The 22,806-nt window shown below is 39.0% G+C and overlaps 1 protein-coding gene across 2 annotated transcripts in view; it reads right to left on the reverse strand.

Annotated features, from left to right (window-relative positions):
• bicc1 (BicC family RNA binding protein 1) overlaps window positions 1-22,806 on the reverse strand; it is a 155,832-nt gene that overhangs the window by 100,168 nt on the left and 32,858 nt on the right. The window contains exon 2 of one of the 2 annotated variants that reach the window (XM_079801377.1): window positions 16,217-16,263. In XM_079801377.1, coding sequence (XP_079657503.1) covers window positions 16,217-16,263 — 47 coding nt within the window. Of the gene's footprint in view, window positions 1-16,216; window positions 16,264-22,806 lie in introns of those variants that run through there. The other variant, XM_079801378.1, reaches the window with a different exon arrangement.

The raw sequence follows: 22,806 nt of genomic DNA on the forward strand, positions 1-22,806 counted from the left end.
ATTTTATTTTTTAAACAACTGAGTCCTGGTGTCGACTACAGAGGACATATCATAACATATGAAAAAATAATAATAATTTATAAGAAAATCCATTTGTTTACATCTCTTTAGAGCTACCTATAAAGATTGAAGAAGAGGTTGAATGAACCACTGAATCTTGAACCAATGCTGTTTTGCACATCAGCCAAATTTGCAAAGCAAAGATGCTTCTCTGAGATTCTAAACTGCTTGGACACCTAGACAAATGATCAAACGGAAACCTCCACTGTTAATTGCGTACAGTAAAATTAGTCATTTAGAAACTTGGACAGAACAAGGCAGTTATTTTCATTGATGGTATCCATGATCAAAAAGCACATGGCTGCATAGCCAGTCATCTGTCACTTGGTCAGCATGGCTGAGCAAAACATTACTCATTAGCATAATAAAAACCAGCCCGTTTGGAATAAAAAGACTGAACCTCTGACATATATTATGATAGTCAATATGTAACCACCTTGTTCCTGCATGAGCGAGTGATTTGTTCCCTCAAACATGCTTTTATGACCAATTCTACAAATCCCAAAGGAAAATGAGCTCAGAGGATTTAGTATTCAGTGGCACAGAGTTCCATTTTTAACTTTGACTATGTTTTTTGAATCAATCTTCTTCTAATATGCTCACATTGATCTACGCCCCATTTCAAACGGCCTCGCTTAAGATCAAGGCAAGAAAGAAAGCCATTCTTCATAATGCGGAACATGTCACAATGGAAATGTTTACCGCGCAGTTTCCATGAGATGGATGGAGTCTCTAGAGGCCAAAAGAGCTATTAACTCATCAAAGATGTGCTTTTTATTCCTTTGAAGGGATACAAGTTCATCCAACAAAAGGAAATGTACTATCACATTCAAAACAGTTCTCTTTCGATTCGAGTTAACGAGAACGTATAAATAATATTCCGACCTCACACACTCATACACCATGGTCCAGGCTTGGGAAAATCCCTCGCCTTTTGTTTTGGAAAAATGTGCGGTAGAAAGGTCAAAAATAAATCTGGCCAACCAGCGCACTTCATTATTACACTTAGCGGAAATCAGGCAGACAGACAGTGAGCAAGAGCGAGTCAAGTCATCTATCATGAGGCGCGGGGAAAGCCTGGCAATATTACAAACTCGCAGAGTAATTCCATATGATCCCTGTCGCAAACAGATTCTCTTATATCTGTGTGAGGCACAAACACCCGCTGAGGTCCAGAAGTCTGATCCATCGCGCCAGCACACGGAGGCTTACCTCACAGCTTGTGTGTCACATCCAGCGAACGGGATTGTGGGTGGAGGGCTAGGAAACGGCCCAAATCAGTGTTTCCATGAGCACACGGCTTCAGCGTACTGTGCTCCATGTTGTTGTTCACCCTGTGCATCGTTGAGATTGGCATCTTGCACGACTGACGAATGGTGTTTGTTTTTCTATAATTCATGACATCTTGTCAAATAAAGAAGACATGTAGGAAAACTCGGACTCGAAGGGGAATCCGTCCAAATGTTTTTGTAGACAAAAACAAGGATTCAGCGGCGTGAAGAATTTAAAAACAAGAAGGATCAGGTAAGGCTGAGAACATCACCGATGCAAATTTACAGAACAATAAACAAAATAAGTCACCCAAGTCTGTTATAATTTACACAGCCTTGTTGATTTAAACCCGTATGACATATTTTCTTCTGAAGAACGCTAAAAGAGAAGTTTTGAAGAATGTTCATGTTGCTCTTTTTCATACAATGAAAGTGAATAGTGACCAGGGGTTGTCAAGCGGCAAAAGGACATGATAAAATCATCATGAAATAGTCCATATGACTTGTGCATTATAGTCTTTTGAAGCCAAACAATAGGGATGACATTTTTGTGGGCCAAAACCCAGAAACGAGTTGACATTGTAGCACTTCCGGTTCCGTTAATGGGTTCCATCAATGGGAAGTTAATGGATTTTTTTTTGGATGGGTTTTTGGTTAAAAGCCTGAAATAACATCAGTTGTTATTTCATTCTGCTGCATAAAATACATCAGTGAATAGCAAAGACTATAGATACAGAAAAACGGTTCACTCCCTTTACTTATGAATGGGCGAAACTGCAACGCGTAATAGTCCCGCCTTCTAAAGTAAAAGGGCCAATCGCTGATTGGTAATGTCATTGTATCACTGCAGCTGCCGTTAGAAATTCTCTAACGCTCTAAGACTCGCACTTAGGACTGCACATGTGCAATGGCTCGTCTAGCCTGAAAAATAAGCTTTTTTAACACTATTTGATTATAGGAAACAACATTTATGGGACAGTTCATGTTAGATTTTGTTGCTGATTAGAAATATGTTATTTGATTGTGAGTTTGGCAAGCAGTTTTTGAGATTCCAGGATTCCCCCATTCAAATAGATAGGATTTGGGGCCCCATTTTAACGATCTGTGCGCATGTTCTGAAGCACATGGCGCAGGTGCACTTAGGGCGTGTCCGAATCCACATTTACTAGTTTAACGATGGAAAAAAACGGTCGGTGCGCCAGGCGCATGGTCCAAAAAGGTTGTCCCTAGTCTCTTAATGAGTCATGGGTGTGTTTTGAGGGTAACAGGTGTCTCATCTCCCATTCCCTTTAAAGGTCCCATGGCATGGATTTTTTTTATTATTTTTATAATGTTTCCTGAGGTGTACTTATATTGTTAGTATGGTTTTTACATCAAAAAATGTCATAATTTAGAAATAAAAAGCATTTTTCTATACTGATATTAGCCCTCTGGCTTGAATGCTCTGTTTCAAGGGGCGTGTCTGCTGTGAGACTTCAGTGAAAACGCCCACTGTTGTGATTGGCTGACATCTTTGCATTTGAAATGAGTATTAGATTATGTGGCGGAGGGGGCGTGGTTTAGCAAGATCTCCACGCACAGCCAGAGAGAGAGAGAGAGAGAGAGATGGACCAGAGAGACGCAGAGCTGGATAAAGATTGCTGAGAAAGTTTTATTGTACCGAGTTGTTGAGAGCGCTATTGAGAGTTTATTTTGTTTGTATCTGAGAGTTCTGAATAAACACGAGTCCCAGTCACGCAACCTGTCGTCTTCATCCGTATTCTACGAACTTTGTAACATGTTGAACCCCTCTAACACCCTAAACTACGTTTTTTTTACCATCACAGTCGAGATGAACGAATCGACAAAGTGTTGACTATAGCATTATTTTATGATCTATTCCTATCACATGAAAAGCTGCAGTGATGAGCATTGAGTACACAGTCAGTCTGTTGATAGTGTGAATGCAGTGATCTCGTCATTGCAGCGCGTTTTCTCTCACAAAATGCTTTCACCACAACTAACAGCAAACACGACATCAACATGAATACAGTAAGAGCTTCGCTGTGCTGCATAACAGTGTCATTCATTATAACGGCAGTTTGGACAAGTGTGCAGATACACTCGCTACGTGTGATTCACAGCTCCAAACATTATAAAGACAGTGTTCTTTGATCACTCTCTAGTTTAATCATTTAAATAACAGATTTGTTTCATGCTACTAACAGAAAAGCTGTGAATTTGATCGTTTAGTCACTGGCTTGATTCGCTGATGCATAAACAACAGTATTAAACGATTTCGAAAGAAAGTCTGCGTGAACTTGAATATTTAGCTACACATCTGAAATCACTGATCACAGATCAGGCAATAATGAACACTGTTACTCACTGTTTGTGGCGGTGCTGTTGAATCCATTTGGTAAAAGTCTGTTTGTAAAGCCTGTGCTGACATCGCGACTGATAAACTGAATCCATTTTCTCCTAATTCACACCCAGAAAGACACCCAGAACTCGGTTTACACCTATCAAAATTTCTAGGGGAACTCATATTAGTGTTAAAAACCTCATAAAATGAAAATTTCATGCCATGGGACCTTTTAAAGCCAGTTGCGCTTGCACAATGTCGGATTCGCTATTTACATGGCGGAATTTGCGAGCTGAAAGAATGAACGCTTCTCCAGAGAGGAATCCTTTTATTTTTAATGTTTAAAAATGTTTGTGTGCTGATGTGCTTCCCTGTGTGTGTAATATGCAGAGTGTACGCGCGTTGTGCATATTACTAACGTGGCCTTTAAATAACACAAAAAATACTGCGCTATTGACCTGACCAGTCGTTTTCAGTTGCCTCAAAATAGCAATGCACCAACAATGCGCCTGAACACACCTTGTTTTCAGACCAGTATACCCATGGGCGAACAGATAGGCGTGAGTGCATTTGCTATTTAAATAAAGTGCCGCTGGACGTGAAAATTATCATTGCGTCGGGCTGAAACTAGCAAAAAACACATGCCTGGCATTGCATTGTGCCGGGTGTTTGATAGGGCCCTTGGTCTTGAATGTCCGAAATAACTGCCCGGAGGCGTTACAAATATGGCCGCCGAGTGAACAGACTTTCCTTGAAAGGGACTTTGGTAAGACCCCATTTTGATATTTTAAAGCTTTTATTTGTCTTGAAAAAGTCGCTTGCTAACAAGTGGCTAAATGGGACTACAGAGGTTGGCAGGGACATTAAAACATCATCACGCAAAACAGGTAAACTCATCTACTCTTTAGTCCCCTTTTACACCCTTATTAGGGCCTGAGTACCGATGGTGTGAGGACCCTACTGGAATTGCTCTTTTTATTGTGTTTATAATCACACTCTTGCAAACTATTATAACCGGAACTTTCAGGGAAAATGTTTTAAAATAAATACTGGAAGAGTTATCGGAAGCTTAATGGTAGTGACGCTGAAATCATGTGACCGTCGTATAGTCTTTTATATCCAACATTTAGCTCTGGCAATTGACCTATCGGTAAGCCCCTTCCATCGAACGCCGATGAGCCAATGGCAGTTGAGTATCAGTTGCGCTGGGACCGGAACTCGGACATCTTTAGGTTTCAGCGCCATAGAGAAACATGGGAAAATCCGAAGTTGTCATCGGTTTGATGGTGTTTATGCTACAAACATGGTAAACGTCGTGCCTGAGGTACTGCAACACTGATTCCAGGGATCCTGAGAGGATTTTCTAGTTGTCGTACTCTCATTAAGTTACTATTGAAGTTAGTAATTCCCTGCTAACGTACAAACTGACTAACTATAACTAACTGTTCTCATGCAATGGTGTAGGTCAGAAACACGAAAGTCTACATTTCAGTGCATCTCTCCATATTAAACTGATTAAATGTGAATTTATGTAATCTTACCCTACGGTACATGAACAGTGTTGATCCTGGATGTTATCATCTGCGATCGGAACAAGAGGCTTCTCCCGTTTGCATTGAGATCTATAAACATTGCTTCCAAATTAATCTCTCACCATATTTATTTTATTCCCATTTTATTTCTGTGAGTTTAGATATGTTTAAAGGTCTGCATTCTCTGTCTTATAAGGAGGACTCATATTTTGATGGGTATTATAGTCTACGGGTAGTGAAGGGAGAGCTCGCACACAGTTTATCGGAGTTGTTTTGCAGATACAAAGTTCACCAGTTATTAACTGCACCCCCGAAAAGCATACGGTCTATGTATATGATTGTTTACTGTGAGTGTTTTTGTGTAATTTGCTGTGTATGTTAATGGTAATGCCACGGAGAGAGGGCTAGAGAGAGAGAGTTTGTGAATGAGACGTTAATGCGCACTTCTTATGCTTTGTTTGTTTGTTCAGCTCTTACGATGATTGAGTGAAAAACATGTTATTTCATAAACCATCAGTAAAGTTTGGCCATCATTCAGACGGGGTATACGCTACATTCTGTGTCCAAAAACATCTTGGGATAAGGTTTTCACACTGACAGGTGTACATTGTAAGATATAGCAACTCCGTTTGTTTGTCCGAGTTAGCAACAGTAACTAAGGGGGGTGGGGCTTACCGATAGGTCAATTGTACTTAGGCTTCAAAATGCATGATGAACAAAATGTGTAAGAATCAAACATTTGTTGATCACGGAGCTTATTTTCTACAATAATCAATGGAAGTCAATGGAAAATCCAGTTGAGTTTTTGTTGAGGGAATCAGGGTGGTGCCACCTTCTGGGTTGGCCTACAAAAATATGTTATGAAAATGCAAAATAGTTAATTAAATAATGCAGTGAAAATGATGCTTATCAGCCATGATTCCAATTAACCTGTATTGCATTTAAAAGAGCAGCTTAGACATTCTGCAAAATAACTCCTTTCGTGTTCCACGGAAGATAGAAAGTCATATGAATTTCATAAAAAAGACATGATGAATGAATAAAAACAGAATTTTCACTACTTTCCCAATAAACATAAAATAAACAATAAAAGTACCCCAGAAGGATTTAGATTTCAGACCTATTAAAAAGTCCAATATGAAATAGATTAAACTGTGGCAACGAGTACAATGCAATTCTTTGTACAGAGTACAAGTGCCATGTTTACTTGTTATGCCCGCCCTACTAGTTGAGGCTATTCGTAGTTGCTCCAGCCAGCATGCACCTGCTTTTCATTTCCCTCCCAAAATTCCACATCAGCCTGTTGACAAATAACTTTACAACAGTTGACAATTCATCCTCATTCTATAAACAACTAGGAGGGTTTAAAGGGGCAAAGAGTTTATAAAATGAGTTAACGATGATGATGGTAATCCACACCAGAAAAAAATGCCAGCCGAACAATTATCCATTAATTTCATTGTCTAAATATGTGTAAAAGATATTCTAACTACACTAAAACATATGTTAACATTTTCTGAATGATGCATGCCGGTCTCGCCACAATGCTAGGGTATTGTGAATGGTGTCAGAGGCATTGTTTACACCTGGTATTAAAGGGATAGTTCACCCAAAAATGAAAATTCTGTCATCATTTACTCACCCTCAAGTTGTTTCAAACCTGTATGAGTTTCTTTGTTCTGCTGAACACAAAAGAAGATATTTGGAAGAATGTTTGTAACAAAGCAGATAGAGCAACCATTGACTACCATAGTATTTTTTTCCGTACTATGGTAGTCAATGGTTGCTTGGTTACAAACATTCTTCAAAATATCTTCTTTTGTGTTCAGCAGAACAAAGATACAGGTTTGGAACAACTTGAGGGAGAGTAAATGATGACAGAATTTTCATTTTTGGGTGAACTATCCCTTTAAGATGCGTTTTGGTCGATCGGATCACATGTAGACGAGGGGGACATACCCGTTTACACCTGGTGTTTTCCTTTGGTCTCTTTTGTCCACTTTCAACCACTTCTGTCCCGAATTTCTTTGAGGGGAGGTCTATGGGCAGGTAAATGTAAGTTTGTATTTTTTAGATCTTTAGATCTAATGGACAAAAAAAGCTAACGCAATTTACATATGAATGCGGCAAGAGACGACGGGAAAACATATGTAGACCGTCAGCTTTCGTTTCAGCTCTGATAGTCGCAAGACCACGCTGAACGCTGTTAGAGTGTGTTAGAAATCAGGAAGGCTGAGAGAACATTGTGCTTGGCACGTTTTTCATCTTCAAACCAAACTTGGGTCTCCAGCCAACAAACCCCTTCTGGCTAGCGTGCTTCCCATAATGTTTACGCATTAGGTCAGTAGGCGGAGAGTAGGGTTAGGGTCTCTAGTCTAGTCTACACTTGACTACCTCTAGAAGTGGTCGAAAGTGGACAAGCTCAAAACATTTTAGACCCTATTTACACCTGTATTTAGCGTCGTCCACGTGTTATCCAATCTACCAAAACGCATCTTAAAGGGTTAGTTCACCCAAAAATGAAAATTCTGTCATTAATTACTTACCCCCATGTCGTTTGACACCCGTAAGACCTCCGTTCATCTTCAGAACACAAATGAAGATATTTTAGTTGAAATCTGATGGCTCTGAAAGGCCTCCATTGGCACAATGCACGTTACACTCTCAAGACCCTTAAAAGGTACTAAAGACGTCATTACAAAGTCCATCTCACTACAGTGGTTCTACAATAACTTTATGGAGTGACAAGAATAGTTTTTGTGCGCAAAAAAACCCTAAATAACGACTTATATAGTGATGACGATTTCAAAACACGGCATCATGAAGCTTCAAATCAGTGAATCAGTGAGTCGAATCATGATTTGGATCGCGTGTCAAACCGCCAAACTGCTGAAATTTGGCGATCCAAACTGCTGAATCCACTCACTGATTCATAACGCTTCGAAGCTTCATGATGCCGTGTTTTGAAATCGTCATCACTATATAAGTCGTTATTTAGGGTTTTTTTGTGCGCAAAAACTATTCTCGTCACTCCATAAAGTTATTGTAGAACCACTGTAGTGAGATGGACTTTGTAACGACGTCTTTAGTACCTTTTAAGGGTCTTGAGAGTGTAACGTGCATTGTGCCAATGGAGGCCTTTCGGAGCCATCAGATTTCAACTAAAATATCTTCATTTGTGTTCCGAAGATGAACGGAGGTCTTACGGGTGTCGAACGACATGAGGGTAAGTAATTAATGACAGAATTTTCATTTTTGGATGAACTAACCCTTTAATACCTTGTGTAAGCAGTGTCGCTAGGGGTTGCTGATTGACTTCTGCTTGTTCATTAGTGAATTGCAATGGCATTGTGAGTGTTTTAAGTCAGAAGAGCTTCTATGATCATCTAGGACAGGGGTGTGCGATCCTGCTCCTGGAGGGCCAACGTCTTGCAGAGTTTAGCTCCTACTAGCTCTAACACACTTGCCTGGAAGTTTTAGTGGCTGCATCCGAAAGCTGAAAAACGCTGCCTTCGGAGGATGCATTCCAAGGTAGGAAGACATCATGGCACACCTGAGTCCGATGTTAGCTTTACTTCCTGTCTCCTTCGACACCTTGATCTGGGGTGTGTTTCCCAAAAGCATTGTTAGCCAATTTTGGTCGCAGGTTCCATTGAACTCTATTGGTAATGATGGAACTTGCTGCCTTCAGTTTTTGAAGGCAGCATAGACGTATCCTTGGCTGCCTATGATATCCCACAATTCCATTCCATACTATGACAGTTGAGCTAAAAATAAATATGGCTTCTGAAAGTTATGGTTTGGTGGTTAGTTTGTGTGTAAATGTACTTTTTTACCAACCCTTTTTCCACTTTTGATGATAGTACTATTGTAAAGTAAATATTTGCTTAGTTCTCACCAAAGCTCACTCTATTTTGTTGAAGATTATTAAACTGTTACGCTGTCCCAGAAGCCTGTCCAAAATCATGAGGTCCTGAAATTGTGATCGCAATTTAAAATACGCTAATATATATTTTTTTAAATCCAGGTTTGATGAGCTTGTTTATAGGGCTGCACAATGTGTCCAAAATATTGTGCTTGTATATCAATATGGCTATAAAAAATAATATATTATTTTTATTTTACAAATAAAAAAATACTAAAAAAAGGAAATATTACTTATTGTTATATTTCACTTTAAAATATTATAAAATAAATATAATAACAAGTCTTAATTTCTTAATTTTCAAACATTAAACTATAATTTTTTTTATTACCACACTGTAAAAAAAAAAAAGTTAACTTAGGATCAATTAGTTGTACAAACTTTTTTTATGTTAAATAGTTGAATAAACTTTAAAAGCTGAATTTGTCATACAAAACATAAGTTGGATTTTGTACAGTGCACAGGGAGCCCTTTATATTATATAAATATATGCCTCATGGCCATATTGTGATTTTGGTACATTATCAAATATATTAAATAATTTTTTCTTAACTTTTATTAAACTAAATGTAATGGTTAGATCAGGTAGAAAGCTTGCAATTTTTTTTTTTTATAGTTAGGCCTAATAGTGATGCTTGCATTGACAAACCTCAAATAGATTCAATCATAGAAACTCTCTTTCTGTACAGAAAAAAAAGCATACAGCAATAAACAGTTATTTTGTTGGCATTGACAACAAGAAATAAGTTTACAAAATGACAATTTAGATGAATAGCTAAGCAAATATTCTAATTAAAAACAAAAACTCTAAGTACTGCTGCATTCTTTCAGAGAGATGAGGCAAGGTTTCCTGAGGTTTTGCCGTTACCTGATCAGAGCTCTCAGCGTGAGAGAAATGTCTAAGGAAAAAGGGCTGAATCCCATCTTTGTGCAAAATCACGGAACACCCGATGGTTCCAACACGAAAACGCAGCCGCCGTGATGGACAGGAACGCAATGTTGTTATTGAAAACGTGTGAAATTTTAGCAGGCTGGTATCACTCTACCAAAGACATGCTCTTGGGGCGTGGGGCGCTGAGTCGGCATAAATATTCTCCTCAGTCAAAAGACAGATTATATGCTTTCCTTTTTTTAAAATACCATTTCTAAAAAACACTCTTTGTAAAGGGATTTGTTGTTGCTTTCAACACACTGCATGTGAGATAATTCCTGAGGTCATTTTTCATGAATTCATCTATGTCTCTGGGTACAGGCTGAATTTCACATTCTTACATAGTGTGTTTAGATAAAGTATTTGTTTTCAGCACAAGTATGTTGACGTGAGCAAAATAGCACTCTTATCTTTTGTTAAATCACATTTACAAGGTTCCTTAGGAGATACACTGTGTTATTTCTCAGAAGAAATATCACCACTAATTCAGATGATAAATAGCGCCCGTCTCAAAGTCTACACTTTGCTTCATGGACTGTTGAGCATTCGTCCACAGTGCAGGCTTTGCAGAATGTGCATAACTGCTGCAAAAGGGGCACTTGTGAGCATGCTTCTGATACACTGTTAAAAATGTATTTTATAGTATATACAGGAAATTCCTGGCAACTAATTGCCGTAAATTTACAGCTAGTAATATACAGGATTTTTACTGTAATAAAGTACTGTATTTATACCCTTGACAAAAACCCAATATAATTTTCCCATTGGCCCTTGGATTATTGCAGAAAATAAACTCAACAAAAGATTATGATTCTTACATTTTCATCATGATAATCTTCACAAATGCACACACCTTTGAATTTTGAAGCCAAATACAATCGCCGGAAGTTAAATGTTAAACGTTTGAAATGTAAAATAAAAGACTGGTTCACTCGAGAAAAAAAGGAAAGGATTTTTGCATTGGCTTTTGGATTATTTGCATAAAAATAAGCTCTGTAACCAACAAAAGTTTATGATTCTTAAATTTTCATCATGATCATCTTCACAAATGCACACAACTTAGAATTTTGAAGACAAATACAATCGGCAGAAGTAAAAAGTTAAACGTCTGAAACCTAAAATGAAAAATTGGTTCCCTTGACAAAAACCCATTAGGATTTTTCCATTGGCTTTTGGATTTTAGCAGAAAATAAGTTCTGTAACCAACAAAAGTTTATGATTCTTATATTTTCATCATGATCATCTTCACAAACGCACACAACTTTGAATTTTGAAGCCAAATACAATCGGCAGAAGTAAAAAGTTAAATGTCCGAAACCTAAAATGAAAAATTGGATCCCTCGATAAAAACCCGTTAGGATTTTTCCATTGACTTTTGGATTATCACAGAAAATAAGATCTGTAACCACAAAAGATTATGATTCTAACATTTTCACCATGAAAAATCTTCACAAATGCACACAACTTTGAATTTTGAAGCCAAATACAATCGGCAGAAGTAAAAAGTTAAACGTCTGAAACCTAAAATGAAAAATTGCTTCCCTCGGCAAAAACCCATTAGGATTTTCCCTTTGGCTTTTGGATTATCACAGAAAATAAGATCTGTAACCACAAAAGATTTTGATTCTTACATTTTCACCATGAAAAATCTTCACAAATGCACACAACTTTGAATTTTGAAGCCAAATACAATTGGCAGAAGTAAAAAGTGAAACGTCCGAACCCTAAAATGAAAAATTGGTTCCCTTGACAAAAACCCATTAGGATTTTTCCATTGGCTTTTGGATTATCGCAGAAAATAAGCTCTGTAACCAACAAAAGTTTATGATTCTTATATTTTCATCATGATCATCTTCACAAACGCACACAACTTTGAATTTTGAAGCCAAATACAATCGGCAGAAGTAAAAAGTTAAATGTCCGAAACCTAAAATGAAAAATTGGTTCCCTCGACAAAACCCCATTAGGATTTTCCCATAGGCTTTGGGATTATCGCAGATAATAAGATCTGTAACCACAAAAGATTATGATTCCTACATTTTCACCATGAAAAATCTTCACAAATGCACACAACTTTGAATTTTGAAGCCAAATACAATTGGCAGAAGTACAAAGTGAAACGTCCGAAACCTAAAATGAAAAATTGGTTCCCTCGACAAAAACCCAGGATTTTCCCTTTGGCTTTGGGATTATCGCAGATAATAAGATCTGTAACCACAAAAGATTATGATTCTTACATTTTCATCATGAAAAATCTTCACAAGTGCACACAACTTTGAATTTTGAAGCCAAATACAATCGCCAGAAGTAAAAAGCTAAACGTAGGTTATAAACAAACTACACCACAGTACCATGATTCAACGTCACACACATTAAGCTTCCAACAACTTTTTAAATATTCATTTAAAAAAGCATTTTTTATGAAAATTGAAGTTGGAATAGCTGGCACAAGTGTGATTTATAAATGCAAAGCTGCTGTGAAAGCCGACTAGTGAATAGATGGATTTTCCTGTTTGGCATGATGACCACCTATGGTGGCAAGGAATTCACGGACGCACGCGAGCAAAGTCCGTGTGACCGCAAATCCACATTTAGGCTGCCATTTGGGACATGGCCATTGCTAAAACACTGTTCGTGATATGTTAGGTTGTGTTTATTTGAAAAGCAGCAATTGGCGTTTCTGAAGCTTTGCATCAGCTGCGACTACCCAAATTTGTGGCAGCCCGAGGCTTAAGGTGCAGCCAGCCGTATCTTCCAGAACAGGCTCGCCGAGGCCCTTTCCAAGCTCTCTTAACAGGGTCTGATTATTTTCACACACCTTTCAGGTTAGCACACATGAAACTTTGACATGTGCCGGATTTCTTACCAATATCGACTTGCCTGCGAGAGTGTTTATTTTGAAGGCCAGCATGCTCTGATTCAGGTGCTGAGTCTCATTCCTGTCCTGAGCTGTCTGGTTTCTCCAGCCTGTATTTATTCACAGCCTGCCAATTAGACCGGCAAGTGTTCGCCCTAAAGGCCATTCTACCCCACTGAATCCAAATACGCAAAGTGTGCTTGTTTTGGCGTGGCCATAAACGGATTGTAGACCTGTTTCGAGGATCCTTCGGCGAAAGGTGTGTCAGGAGTCACCGACTAGGCTCTTGAAGTAAAGGTGATTTATCACACAGTGCACACTTTTTGAATTTGAATTCAATTATTTTGACATTTTAGGATCCAGATTTTTTAACAGGCAGAGTTTAGCATTGCCGGCTAAAGTATCACATATATCACTTACTGTATGTTGTGTTGGATTATTCTAACATTTAATATGGTGATAATTAAGCATCAATTACACTACCATTTCAAAAGTTTGGGGTCGGTAAGATTTTTAATGTTAAACTTTTAAAGTAAAAAGTGTAATATTGTGAAATATTATTAGTTTATATTTGAATAAATGTTATTTATTTCTGTGATGGAAAAGCTCAGTTTTTAGCATCATTACTCCAGTCTTCAGTGTCACATGATCCTTCAGAATTCATTATAATATTTTACTAATTTCTAATATTTTTGTAAAAATATTTTATTCAATATGTTGATAATTAATCAAATAGGTACACTATTGTTCAAAAGTTTAGGGTTGGTATGATTTTTTTAATGTTTTTGAAAGAAGTCTCTTATGCTCAAAAGAGCTGCATTTAATTGATCAAAAATACAGTAAAAATAGTAATATTGTAAAATATTATTGCAATGTAAAATATCTGTTTTCATACATAAAATAAGTAATTTCACTTGGCTGCCATCTTTGAAACGCCTCGCGGGCATGCAAGTGCAGCTCCTATCTCTTTGAATGGGGAAACATCAAATTCTCCAAAACCAAGTTTTGCCAAGCATACGATTAAATTTCATATGTGAAATCATCAATGAATTGAAATCTGTCTCATAAGTCTCATAAATGTTGTTTTTAAATGCTTGAATCAAGATAAAAACTGCATTTTTCAGCCTAGACAAAGCTAATGCGCATACGCAATCCTAAACGCGTGTCTTAGAACACTGACTGTTTCTATAGCAACCTGAGCTTCTAACAGCAGCTGCAGTGACATGATGACTTCACTAATCAATGATTGGTCAACTGATCAATGATCTGAACGTACACGCTTAACATTAGTCAATCAAGCATTAGACTATGTTATTATATTATGATAATCAAGCACTATTTAATGATAGAACTTTAGTAATTAGAACTAAAACTGTTGGTAACCATGTATGAATGCATATTTGTCATTTAACTGAACTTTGAACTTTGGTTCTTAAGATGTTTCTGTAAAAAAAAAAAGATAATAGTAATCATATTATATTATTAAAAGATGATGATAATAATACTACTAATTCTATTACTAATAAACAATATACAACGCACTAAGGATTGATGAGCTGCTGGGTTCATGAATATTAATCAAGTTGACAGCATTCGCTCTAACTGATTTGCTGAAATCAAAACAGGGACAAGAAAAGATGAGCGCCCGCCAATGAGATTGCCGTTTGTGCATTACTTACGCCCACTACGGCATATCTTCTGCTTGTGCTTAAAAGCTGAATAATTCCAAATGAACTCTGTTATTTTGACAGGAAAATACAACAAAGAATATTGTTAACATGTAGCTTGTCGATTTTGCATGGTATGTAAGTCTTGCGTAAGAGAGGCGCGCTCAGCAAAGCGACGGAGTTCTTCACACTAGAGTTTACGGTACGTCAGATGAGCTGATTTGAAATCGTATAGATCGCTTGACGAGAGCGAAACTCTCAAGCGCTCATTCAGCGAGTAAAAATATATCTATGCTAAACTTATTCTTAGCATCTAACACACACTGGCGAGTACAATCTGAGAATGTATTAGCCAATGGCTAATGATAGATATAATTTAATCGCCCATAGTGACGATTTACTTGCATATGCGAGTGTTTTACTCGCATTGTAGAGGGTTGTGTGTTGACGTAATTTCCACTGAAACAGGAAGACAGAGCGGGACTTATCGAACAGCTCCTCCCCTTATTTAAGATAGCCAATTGCATTTTGTTTATATCACAGCCCAGTAAAGGTACAGTTTCCTCCTAATCACTAACCGTTTCTCCTCCTAATCTCCTCCATATCGCTTAAAAAAATAGCATTCTGTGCAGAATTGAAGGGATCCGATACATTTTCTGGTCTGCGCCGACTTCATTCCCAATGGAAAGCATATTTACATTGTCTGAATCGTTCCCTATCCACTATAGAGTGCACTATGTGCCATTCACCACGTAGAAAATAGTAAATGTGTGAACAAGTGACAGATTTTAGCCACAGCTTCAGCGTCTGTTTATAATGTAGTGGGTGGGGCGCTTTAGATTCTAGAGAGCATTTGATTGGACAGAAAATCTGATGAGAAGCTAAAGTGCAGAGTGATGTCATCAAAAGGTGTGAGAATAAGTTTTGAATGCTTATATCTTCTAAATGAATTTTGTCATTGTTTTGGAGAACACAATAACAGTAAGGCTAACATACAAAACACTTCAATTTTGATTTCATGGGGACTTATTCATGCTAGTTTCCATGACAGTTCAAGATAAATCTTTTCATTACTACTGAGGCTGCCAGTTTGCTAAGTTTCAAATGATTATTAAACAGCAGGCACAAACTATGCAAACGCGGCAGCCCTTCCGGCGCACTCAGTTTATATTTGGACTGTATTTGTGGAGTAATGTAGGCAATAGTGAACGAGTGTATATGGGGTGATTTCGAACACAGTCCTTGTGTTTTCTAAATATGCTCATATTCAGTATGAAGAGTATAAAGTGCTGTCATAAGATCTTAAGATTAGTTTGCTAAGCTCAAACAGGCACATCAAAAATCAAGTGAGCAGCATTATGTTACTGAATACTGAATACGCACCTTCTATTTCGATTCAAATTTGGCAGAGCAAATACACACTGTGCATTTAACGATGTAGCACCGCATTTATTCTATTACCACAGTAGTAGTATTTTGAGGCTTGAGTAGCGCAAAACTGTTGCACTGCTGTATCGTGCAGCACTGATTGCAGTTTGTCCTTCGGCAGAAATAATTACACATGCAACATGATGCTAACCTATTTTCTACCACGGAATGAGGCTGCCAAAGCAATGTGGTTTTCTTTACCTTTTGAAAGAAGTCCTCACCTCCGTTGACTCGCCCCTCCGTGGCAGCTGCGGAGAAGAATGGGACATTTCAGAAAAAGCGTAACATCAGGAATCACTTATGTTGGCGTATTAACAAAATCAGCAATTCATATCAACACATTCTTCCACATGGCCTTGGTTGGAAAAATGTCTGTGCAATTTAGGCAGGGCGGGGGTCATTTTCCTGTCCATTTGCAGCAAGTCACCTCTGTAGAAAAATCAATGTATTACTACTTTCCAAAGGTTTATGCAGGATTTTAATAAACTTTGCGATGCATAATACTACATTTAGAAGGTTTAAATGAAGTGTATCCCATCTACAGCTTCCTATAGATCATCTTGTAGGTCATGGCACTTGCAATGGCAAAGTCACGGATTAGATTGCCAAAACACACACACACACACACACACACACACACACACACACACACACACAAAATGCATGCACTGAATTCACGGTAAGATGTTTTGTATAAAACCGTCTGCTGAATCTAATTCACATGAGACAAGGAAACTAACAAGGAAACTGTTTGCCAAGAACATTTGATTTAAATTAAACAACAAAATATAGACTTGTTCATCAGCAAATTTGGATGTCCTTTAAAGACATTGTAACCACAAAATGCAGTAGTTGATAGACATCTACAACTATTTCAGTTCATATTTCTCTGGATCAGGAACATGACCTACATTTTGAGATGCAGGCATAGTCTTGTTGGGCCAAGCTTTAAAATGTATGTCTACTGTAATCCAGACAAATGTGACGTGTTTATTTATATCCAATGAATTACAGGGGAGTTTTTCAGAGCAGATTGACTGAAAATTGCTTAAACCGCAGGCACCGGCTGAATCAGCCCTGCTTTACCACTAAGACGTGCTATCCAGAGGCAATGGAGGAATCTCTGGAAGCCCTGAGAACAAACAATTCTACAGAGTTAACTACATTCAGAGAGAAAACAGAATTACTCATTTTTCTGTGATTGGCCAAGAAACAAACCAAAACAGGATCTAATGGATTTATGAGACTGTGGAAAGGCCTCAGGAAACTATTCATAAACACCATAACCTTCTCAAAAATTATGAACAGACTTTGGCCATTTTACTCCTTGTTGCTCAAAACATTTGATGTGTGGCCACCATGTGTCAATAACAAGGGTGGTCTCAGCCTCACACTCCTGGATGCCCACAGTTTATTCTCTCAGCATTTGATGCATATTGCACACAACACTGGAAAAAACTTGTGGAAATCACAAGGTTCAATCAGATTGCTACATTGCTAGTTGTTTTTTTTTTTTTATCACATAATCGTGTTTAAAAAAATTATGTTTGGCAGGAAAAAAACAAGATTTTGTTTCAGACAAAATCGTTCTGGAGGGCTTAAAAAGCAGAGACATTTACTGTATTGTTCCCAAAATAAGACAATGGCTGTGTCCGAAATCGCCCCATATACCCTTAAAGGAACACGCCGACTTTTTGGGACTTTATCTTATTCCCCATATCCCCCAGAGTTAGATAAGTCCATACATACCATTCTCATCTCCGTGCGTCCCATAACTCTGTCTGATGCACCCACCACTAGCCTAGCTTAGCACAAAGACTGGAGGTAAATGGCTCCAGCTAGCCTACTGCTCAATAATTGTCAAAATAACGCCAACATTTTCTTATTTACATGTTGTGATGTGTATAGTTACATTGTGTACTAAGACCGACGGAAAATTAAAAGTTGTGATTTTCTAGACCGATATGACTAGGAACTATATTATCATTCCTGCGTAATGATCAAGGAATTTTACTGCCGTACCATGAGTGCAGCAGCGCAATGATATTATGCAACACCTGAAAATACGCTAACTTCCATCAACATAACCAACGTGTAACAGATTTCATTGTGATTTATCTTATAATTTGTTTTTTGTGTACATTTTTGACATTTCTGTGTGTTTAAATAGGTTTAAGGTCTGCATTATCTGTCTTAATAAGTAGGAACTTTTATTGTGACGGATGTTGTAGTCTACGGAAAGATAATGAGAGCTCACGGTTCATCGGAGTGGTTTGGCAGATTTAAAGTTTGCAGTTTGTCAAGCACCCCCCGAAAAGGCATAAGGTGTGTATGTTCTTGTTTACTGTCATCTGTAATGAGCATTTTTGTGTATTTCGCTGTATGTTAATGATAATGCTATGAAGAGAGAGAGTTCAAGAGAGTTTGGAGATCAAATGGTTTCAATAAACTCCATGAAACATCAGTAAAGTCTGGCCATCATTCGGACAGGGTCTGCTACACAACGTGACAATCTGCTTGCACAGAGAGCGCTGGGGACTATTATCAGGTGCTGCATAATATCATTGCGCCGCTGCACTCATGGTACGGCTCAAAGTTCCTTGATCATTACACAGGAATGAGAAAATAGTTCCTAGCCATATCAGTCTAGAAAATCTCAACTTTTCATTTTCCGTCGGTCTTAGTACACAATGTAACTATACACATCACAACATGTAAATAGGAAAATGCTGGCGTTATTTTGTCACTTATTGAGCAGTAGGCTAGCTGGAGCCATTTACCTCCAGTCTTTGTGCTAAGCTAGGCTAGCATTGAGTGTGTCAGACAGAGTTATGGCACGCACGGAGATGAGAATGGTATGTATGGACTTATCTAACTCCGGGGGATACAGTGAATAAGCTAAAGTCCCAAAAAGTTGGCGTGTTCCTTTAAATATGGCATTATTTGAAGGGCCAGCCATTTGTAGTGGTCTTCAAAACCATAGTGGACATTATTGAGTGCACTCATTGAATCCCACAATGCACCGCAATAACGAGTGTACAACTGATGTATGCTCAATGGCTAGAGAAAACCCATAATGCACTGTGAGAGTCGCGCACTGAATGAATTCCCACGTCTGACTAGAAGACGGCGCCCGTAGCTAAATCAATCATCTATTCAATTCCCAAACCATGCTAGTCCAGCGTAATATCATACAGGTAAAATAAATTTTTAATTGATTAGTAAATTGTGTAATTTAGGGCTGACCCCGAATAGTCAAAGGTTTGATGCTTCGATAGGAGGAGCCTGATTTGACTACCAATCTCACAGTCGAATCTTATGAAACGAGGATCATGCCATTTTGGCTATGGAGGTGCTCAATAGCCCCTTATGGAGATTACATTATTACTCGCCAGATAGCAGGGGACGTTCTCACGACCTTGCGCAACGTTCCCTAAAGGACATTTAGAACATTCCCACATGGCCCTCTGTTGGTCATATAATAACGTTCCTTATATGACTTTAGGGGGACGTTCCATTTTGGTTATTTTATGGTCACATAGCAACATTACAAAGAGGACATTTGGGATGCTAACAGAACGTTCCCACATGGTCCTCTACTGATGAGGAACTAGATGCGCAGTGGTTCAGAGCTTGTGGAGCTCCTCATCAGTTCGGTGTATGACCTTCTTCCTAGCCCATCCAAACTGCACCGCTGGGGCTTGGTAGACTCTCCAGCATGCCAACTGTGCCAGAGGAGTGGCACACTGGAGCATATACTCAGCTGCTGTCCAAAGGCTTTGGGGGATGGGCGGTATCGCTGGCGCCATGATCAGGTCCTTAGGGCTCTGGAAGATACAATTACTGCAGCGATACAGAACAGTAAGTGTCAGTATCCCTCCAAGCATACCATCTCCTTTGTCAGAGCTGGGGAGAAGGCACAACGGCAGCTACGCTCACTAGGTGGGCTCCTCTCCAATGCAAGAGCACCTCTAAGTGGACCTGGGAAGACAGCTTCCGAAGCACATCACGACCACTCTCAGACGTGGTAATAACATCAGAGTCTACTAGGAAGGTGGTCATAGTGGAGCTTACTGTACCGCGGGAAGACAGATTGGAGGAGGCAAACGAGCGCAAGAGAGCCAAGTATGCAGAGCTGTTGGAGGAGTGCAGGAGCAGCGGCTGGAAAGTAAGCAGCGAGCCGGTAGAGGTCGGTTGTAGGGGCTTTGCTGGGCAGCCATTGCTCCGAACACTCAAACTCCTTGGAGTAAGAGGACAACTGTGAAGACGAGCCATAAAGAACATCTCAGAGGCTGCTGAAAAAGCCTCACGATGGCTGTGGATCCGTGGCGTAGCATGCCACTTGGACACAGGCCGGTGACTGATCACCCCCGGCAGGGTCGCCCGGGCGAGGGTGTCTGTTGATTAAAGACCCAAAACACCTGTTGACCCCAGGATCATCACTGATGACGTTTACAAGTAGCACCAGACGGTGTATGGTAGAACCATATGGTCACATAGCAACATTACAAAGAGGACATTTGGGATGTTAACAGAAGGTTCCCACATGGTCCTCTATTAGTCATATAATAGCATTCCTTATATGACTTTAAGGAACATCCCAAATGTCCTCTTTGTAACATTGCTATGTGACCATCGAATAACCAAAAAGGATTTGACGTTCCTTTTTGGTTATTACGTTATATAACGTTACAAAGAGGACATTTGGGATGTTAACAAAACGTTCTCATACGGTTCCCTGTTAGTCAGATGGGGATGTTTAATTTGGAACTGCGCTGCAACATATCTTGTTCAGAGCAGTGGTCTCTACACTACATTCCCATTACGTTTTGCAGGACCTATATGCTATTTTTTGGTCCTATTTAGGTCCTTACATCATGTTAACTGAATGCTTTCAGAACATGTTTGAGTAAATCAATGTACACTGGGCTGCTTTGCAAATGAGGGTCAGTAAACAGGATTTGCACAAAAGTTGCTTCTCAAAGATGGATCAATACCAACTGTTTGTCCAACTTCATATTCAGAACATGTAAGTACCGCACGTTATATTTTGTGTACGCAAATCGCCTTTACTTGTTAGCACGCTGACGGCTAAATTGGCTAAAGTTACCATTGCCTCTGAGGCTCTGACTGTATTCACAGAGATCAGAGCTATGTCATTAGTTTTATTTTTAAGTAGCAATAAAAGCGCACTTCTGAATTGTATGGGCGGTGCGCATTTTTTGGCCTAAAAATAACAAGCTCTGGTCTCTGTGAATACAGTAAGAGACAATGGTATCTTTAGTCACATTAGCACATTCAGAAAGGCGATTTGCAAACACACATTATACTGTAAAGTGCAGTACTTGCGTGTTTGGCTATGAAGTTGGATCACGAAGGGTTGGTATTGATCCATCTTTGAGAAGCAACTTTTGTACAAAAAAGTTTTGACCCTCATTTGCAAAGCAGCGCAGTGTACATAGATTCACACAAACATGTTCTGAAAACGTGACGGAAGGACCTAAATAGGACCAAAAAATAACATTCAAGGTTGGTCCCCTACAAGGTCCTATATTATGGGTATGTAGTATAGAGGGAACGTCCTATAGTAATGGTCTCCTAAACATTTCCAGAATGTCCTGAATGTTCTGTGAAGGTCCGCCAAATAAAGTCCCCGAACTCTTTAAAGAACTCCACATCATGACCGTCTTGGAATGTTCTAGGAACGTTACCAGGCGACGTCCTTGACACCAGAAGGGCCGTTTTGAGAATGTTCTGGGAACATAACATTTCCAAATAATATATGGTCCCCTAAACGTTCCGAGAACATCCTGAATGTCCTCCAAATAACGTCTCCCTGAACCCTTTAAAGAACTCCACATCATGACCGTCTTGGTACGTTCAAGGAACGTTACCAGGCGACGTCCTTGACACCAGCAGGGACGTTCTGAGAATGTTCTGGGACCATAACATTTCCAAATAATATATGGTCTCCTAAACGTTCCGAGAATGTCCTGTGAAGGTCCTCCAAATAATGTCCCCGAACCCTTTAAAGAACTCCACATCATGACCGTCTCGGAACGTTCTGGGAACGTTACTACGTGACATCCTTGACATCAGCGGGGACGTTCTGAAAACATTCTGCGAATGTAAAATTTCTAGCGGGCTCCGCGCTGTTTACAGTAAGGTTTTTAATCGTTTTTTCTATTTAAATATGCGCTGAATGATCATCTTTGATCACGTTTGAGAATCTGCCTTCTTTTCCATTCATCAGCGCTGCGGTCTGCAGTTTGATACTATTACGCGCTTTTCATGTTTTTAAGAGCAAACACGCGTTCTGTTTGATCACCCTCAAATATGTAGTCAAACTGTGAAACTAAAGCACTTCTCCTCATGCGGACGGATGAAGACAACGCAGCGTCTAAAGATAACTGATATCAAAGAATTGACAGGTATTTTAGTGCTGATGTGTGAATGGTCTCTTACCGGTAAAAAGCCAGAACGCCATTGCTTGTGTGAACAGCATTTAATGGTAAAGTCATTCTGGGTAATGTCCGGGCAATTTCCTGTGAAAGGCGCTAATGTCTGATTTCACACAGAACTACCGGTTTTCCTCACACAACTTGAAAAGACTCAAACGAACACAGGCAGAGTGAAAGATCAGGTAGGGTAGGCTACAAGTGATTTCAAAACATTTCAGCGGTTCTAATGTGATTTTTGGATGCTGTGGACATGTTTAGCTAAAAGACTGCCAAAGCATTTATTGTTTTCTCTGCAGTTAAAAAGACCATGTTGACAATTCTGGCTATACT

Source organism: Gobio gobio (genome assembly GCF_949357685.1).
Source record: "Gobio gobio genome assembly, chromosome: 20".
NCBI classification, from domain to species: Eukaryota; Metazoa; Chordata; class Actinopteri; order Cypriniformes; family Gobionidae; genus Gobio; species Gobio gobio.